The following is a 6,029-nucleotide window of genomic DNA, read 5'->3' as shown; positions in this document are numbered from 1 at the left end:
TCCTTCCGGGTTGGCGGGCGCGGGCCCGCCCCCGCCCCGCCCCGCCCCAAGGTCGGTCGGAGCCGCGGCGGCGGCACCGCAGGCGAGAGCGAGGTGTCGTGCGGGGCTGTGGCGGTGCGTGTGCGGGGCTCCGTGCGGGGCTCCGTGCGGGGCTCCGTGCGGGGCTCCGTGCGGGGCTCCGTGCGGGGCGTGTTCGCGGCGTGTTCGCGGCGTGTTCGCGGCGTCGTGTGCGCGGCGTCGTGTGGGGCTGTGTCGGCATCGCCGCGTTCTGCCCGTGCGTGCGGGGGCCAGCCGCTGGTGGGGAGAAGACAGCGGTGTCCCGCTGTCGGGGGAAAGGGAGGGAGGGAGTGTGGCAGGACGGACGCGCGGAAGGAAGGACGCGGGAGGAGGCAGGTGGCCCGGGGAGCGGCCTCCGGGCGCAGGAAGCGGGAGGTGGCGGCTGCGGGCTGTCCCGCGAGTGGGGACAGTGCGTGGCGGGGGACGAGCCGCCTGCCCAAGGTCATTCGGTGGCCGCGGGCTATAAATAGCGGCGGGAGAGAGAAGGGGCCGCTTGCCGCGGGGGCCCGGCGGGATTCCGGAGGAAGAGCACATTCCCGGCTCCCCTGCCCGCTGCCCGGCTGTCCCGCCCCGAGTGCGTGCTCTGCTGAGCCTCCCGGACGCCTGCAAGCTATGTCCCGCCCAGGGTGACTCCTGCGGGAGCTCTGGCAGGGATTGGAGCCGTTTGTTTGGTGCCTTGGGGCGCCGCGGTTTTCCTGTGCCACGGTTCCTGTTTTCGAGCAACGGTGTAAAGAGAAAATGGCCTTGAGTCGCAGAAGTGCCATCCCCAGGTCGGCTCGTCACGGCAGCTGTTTTGGTTAAGAGCTGTCTTACTTAATTTGGAAAAAAAATTGATTGTGTTTTCTAGCCAGAAAGATAAAGGTGGTGAGGAGTGATTGTCTCTAGGCTACTGGCAGTCGACTGGCCCTAAACCTGCTGCGTTTACGTGCCTTCTGCCCAGTGTCATTAATAACTCTTGATTTGTTTTCACATTTGCCCCAGGGATTCCATACGTGGCAAGGAATTTGTTGTGAAGTCTGGGTGCAATGGCGAGCCTTCTGCGTGTCACTGTCAGTGGGTGCTCAGCTCCTGTTTTTGGCAATGTGTTCTCACCAAAGGCGTGTTCCGCAAAGATTCCATGTTTGCGAATGTTTAGAACCCACCAGGTGCTTGGGTCTCAGGCAGCTCCAAAGCCAGGTAAATTGATTGAAGTAATGTAAATAATCTTTTATTTTAAAACATGCATATAAATTCTTTCTTTTTTTTTTCTTTCTTTCAGATCTGCATTAGTACAGAAAAGACTTAAAATAGAAAGAACACTCTTAAAGCATGTCAGCAGCATACTTGAGTCAGTTGCAGCACAATTTTAGACTGGCTTTATAGGACTTATGCAGAAGGTGTTTGTGTTTATTATGGATACTTTGGATCCAAATAGTTTTTGTGGGTAGAGTGTCCGAGCTCCTGCTAATACTTTCCCTGCTTGAAGGAAGTATTTAAATAAATGCTTTTCTTAGTAAAAGCCTGAGTTCCCCATGAGTTTTGGTAGTTTTGGTAGTGCAGCTCTTTGTAAGTACATGAGAGAAAATACAGACCTCACAAAGAGAGCATCTGCAAGCATAAGTATACGTGGACATTATTATCCCATCTGAAAAAAACTTCTTTGTTTAGGAAACACTTACATTGTATCACTTTGAAAAACTATTGATCTGTATCTTCATGTATAGGGTTTGTTAGTGTATTTGCACAAATTGCATTTCAGCAGATAATGGACAAGTTCAGGTATTTTCAGAAAAAAAAAACCTGGGAAAGGGGGCACCCTTGTTTCCAGTTTTTAATATGAGCCTAATATATGAAGATCAGAACTGACAATTTTTTTCTCTATTCTATGCTATGCATAACCTGATAGTTGGAAGACAAGTCTTTTGTTTCTCTTCAGCACCCAGTAATTTGTCCCCCTGGCAACATATATAGGGAAAATTCTTTAAGAGAAAAAGAAACAGAAGGAGAACTCCTAAAACCCCAACACTGAAGAATACATAAAGCAGGTTTAATGCTATTTTTGCCCATTAATACTGCATGGGTCATGTCTCCCTTGGAATTTAGAGACCCTGCTTCAGTGCAGATCTAGAATCTTGTTCTGCAAAACGTGAATGTGGAGAGTTGGACTGATTGCACACATGATGTTTGGTTCTTCCAAATGTAGACAGTAGGTAACTGCATTAGATACTTGAGAGTATTAGGAAAGTAGTGTTGTTGGAAATAGAAGTGTCTGGCTGTGAAAACATGGGACACAAAAGTAGCATGAAATAGCTCTGAGAAGCCTGTGTTGCATAGAATTTGTGGCAATACTAACAGTGAATGGTGCATTTTGTGGTCCTTTCAACTTGGTGACTGAAGATTTTGGAAGTTCTGAAGAAATGTGATGAGAGGAAATTTCTTTACTCTGAGGGCTCCTGATAAATCTGTATCACAGTTGTGTGATGAAACCAGAATTTTTTTGATAGATTTGCAATGCTCCGAATTTTTTTTTCCATGTTAAGTATCTGAATGAAAGAGACATCTGTCAGTCTTGATAGGGCAGATTGTCCCTTGGTTGGGAGTGTAAACTGGAGCATAGGAAACTAGGTTCAAAGTTCTTTCTCAAATATCCCAGGTAAGTGTCCTTGTTTGAGTTTGGAATCAATTTTGTGTTTGATTTTGACCACAAATTTCATCTTGAAGCTGAAGAATCTCTACAGTTTTACTGAAATTGGTATGCTACTCTGTGTGTGTGAATTTTCTTGTTTTTAAGAATCACTTTTGAAAAATTTTTCCACAAGGATGGAGAATTCTGATTAGTGTCATGTGTTTAAACATTCAGTGCTACCCCTTCAGATCTGTTGTGTGGAAGCCCTTATTTGGGGATTAGTAGTATTCATGAAATGCAGTTATTCAGTATGGGGAATTACAAGTTTGGTAGTCTTTTGGTTAATAATTAAGCTGTCCTTGTAGTATGCTTTGGTAACATGTGATTTGTCATTCAGTAGAGGACAAATCAAGGATAAAACAGCAATTTAATGACAAATTAGAAGCAGGGCTATTGCTTTTATTTAGTTTTTAAGTGCTCTTGAATGGAAATGTAACAGATACAAACTAACTGTGTTTTATTCTTTCAGAAATTATCTTTGATTATAGTAACACTTGGTAAAATCACTGTATTGCTAAGAAGAGTAAGTTTTCTGAAAAGACTAGTGTCACAGTGATTCTTCTTAAGGCTGTAGTTATTATTTTTCTCGTCTCAGATTAGCTTTCTTTCCATCCAGGCTGTGTTATGTACAAGAGTAATAGCTGCTTGAGGAGAAGAGATATGGAGTCAGCTGAGAAGTAAACTTGGAAGATGGATAATTTTCGTACTGCTAGCTGTTTTGCTGCTGCTTGCTTATTAGAAACATAGGAACTTTGATATAGGAGTAAACAAGTATTCCCATAACTTGTCCCAGATAGTCACTATGACCAGGTGCTTCAGAAACAGGTATAAAACTTTCTGAAGCCATGGGAAAGGTGCATATGGAGTGACTGACTCTGAGCTTCCCAGTATACTTCCAGATTGGTTTGTCCTACAGCTCTGTGACTTTTACCCCTTTCTATTTTGGGATTTTTAATATCCTTTTTATTTTGATATTTATTTCTTAAAATTTCCTGGTTTTTTTCTAAACCTATAACAGTTCATTTTCAATTAATTCTCTAGGTAAGCATTATGTTATTTATAAAGAAGAAATATTCTCCTTTAATTTCATTTTTTTTTTTTTTTTTTTAAATTCCTTGCTTATGTAATAGGAGGGATCAGGTGTTCGTTTAATCTCCTGTACCATTTTTTTTTTTTTTCTTTTTGCCAACATCATATTGCTGTTCTTCGGAATATGTCCTCATCTTCAGAACAGGTGAGATGGTTTGTTTAAAGGTTGTCAGAGTAAATAAAAAATAGGCAGGTTATGTATCCTGTTTTCAATCCCCGAACATATGGCATATAGTCAAAACTTCTTTACCTATTCCCTAAGTCACTCTCTAATACTTGTTGATACTATTTCGTTGCAGACTACTTCCCAAAGTCAGGTTAAGGAGGTAAAAACCTGTATTTTTTTGCTGTAGTTTTAACTTAGAATCTTCTCTAAGATTCTTGTAGATAGAAGTTACATGGAGAAAGTCACTGTTATAGTTTTGTTTACTTGAAGTTTGAATATGTCCTCATTACACAGTTAGCACTATAGTAAGGGAATGAGAGAGTGGCTTCTTACTAGTTTTTCTAAATTCTGAATTTTGTATATACCACAGCATTTCACTGGAATCTATATTCCATTCTAAGACCTGTGGAATTTAATGATTCTACTTCTGATAGTGGCAGAATCTAAGTATTGTGTATATTCTACTCAATATATTAAAAAACTTCATGACTTTAAAAGGTGCTCCAGGTATGTGTATATCAGTCAGTATTTGGAAGATGTCCATGATGTCGTAAAGCAGTAAGTCACTAAAACATACTCAAGGCAGTTCTTAAAGAGATTATCTGACATGAAGGATTAGAAAGGCAGCTTGTAGGCTTCACACTCTCCTGTAACTTTAAACCCCTGGCAAGGATAGCAAATGAGCTTCCTCAAAATAAAACCTAAATCAAGGTCCTAAATTTATAATCATTGATTTCAATCTTTCAAAACTATTGACTTCGATGAAATTGCTGAATTCAAGAAACCAAATCTGTGTTAATTACAAAGCTTCCTCCTGCCGGAGTATTCGTCATACCATGTTGTGTGTGTCGGGGCAGACAGGCAGCTGGGACAGCCACAAACTCATGTCTAGAATGCAAAGAGTAAATTTATTTCCATTACTTCGCCAACGGGGTATTGCTGAAGCAGCACCCAGGCGGAGGAAAACAAGCGGAGACACAGGCACCAGTAAATCATCACAGGCCTGCTGTTCACATAGGCTTATCAAGAGTTACTTCCAGCTGAAAGGGAGCTTTGCAATCCTCCTTGCCTGTGTGCTGCTTTTTAACCCTTTCTTCCCAAGACCTGTACTGAAGTTTTAAGATAGATCTTTGTTTTTGAGCTGTAGACATCTGCTCCATTTTGGTGCTGAATCATGTGGAAGCTCAGGGCAGTCTACTTGAAAAATGTCCTATACCTGCTCTAGTTAAAAGCTGGCAAACTGACAGCTTGCTTATGTATTCATTTGCTTCTGTGTTTATGGATTACTGGAAGTCTGGTAGTGGGACAGAGAAGAAAAAAAGGTGAGGCAAATGAGACTTGTTGGATATTTATCTTGGATTTTATCTCCCAGAGCATTGGAGAAGAGCATGTTCCTCAGTACTGGTCTGTGATCATTCTGTTTATTAAATAAGGTGCAAATACTTTCTATCTGAAAAAGTTGTACTAATTTTTATTGCATGCAAGATATACCAATAAAGAAAGAAGTGAGGAATGAGGAAACACATCTGGCATCTAGTGAGTGTATATTCCTGTCCTGTTACTCCTAGCCATTTGCTTTTCTCTTCTGATACTCCACTCAAAAGCAAATGAGCAAAAGGAAATCAGAAGCATCTATTGTCATTTGAACCTTAGGAGCTAAAAAAAGATTAATTTATTTGCTTGAGAAAAATAAAAGCTTTAGTAAAATGTCTGTATGCCTTTAGATTTGCAGTTATCTATTTCCTTTATGCTATAATTTATTCCTCCCCTCCTTTGCTCCCCCTTTCCCCTTCCTTCTTCCCCCTTCCCCCTCTGCCTTTTCCCCTTGTTTTTCCCTTCCCCTATTTTCCCCCATGTTTCCCCCCTCCTTTCCTCCCCTTTGGCATTCTTGTGCTACAAAAATTTTCAAAAGGAGAAAGGGAAGGTAGGACTCCAGTTCTTAACTTTTCTCAGTGCTTTTTGCATTCTATCCTACCCTAGAGTTACTTCCTCTGAAATTCTGATTGGTCTCTGTTATCCTAACAAATTTCAATCTTCTAGGTTTCATTCCTG

At 42.1% G+C, this 6,029-nt stretch overlaps 1 protein-coding gene across 1 annotated transcript in view; it reads left to right on the top strand.

Annotated features, from left to right (window-relative positions):
* The first annotated feature begins 21 nt into the window (after positions 1–21).
* The window catches only part of NNT (nicotinamide nucleotide transhydrogenase), a 44,400-nt gene continuing 38,392 nt past the window's right edge, over positions 22–6,029 (top strand). Inside the window, exons 1-2 of the mRNA XM_048292969.1 lie at positions 22–114; positions 1,039–1,233. Coding sequence (XP_048148926.1) covers positions 1,083–1,233 — 151 coding nt within the window. The 5' untranslated portion in view covers positions 22–114; positions 1,039–1,082. The remainder of the gene's footprint in view (positions 115–1,038; positions 1,234–6,029) is intronic.

The sequence above is a fragment of the Corvus hawaiiensis genome, chromosome Z (assembly GCF_020740725.1).
Source record: "Corvus hawaiiensis isolate bCorHaw1 chromosome Z, bCorHaw1.pri.cur, whole genome shotgun sequence".
NCBI classification, from domain to species: domain Eukaryota; kingdom Metazoa; phylum Chordata; class Aves; order Passeriformes; family Corvidae; genus Corvus; species Corvus hawaiiensis.
This window is presented reverse-complemented; position numbering and strand designations above follow the sequence as displayed.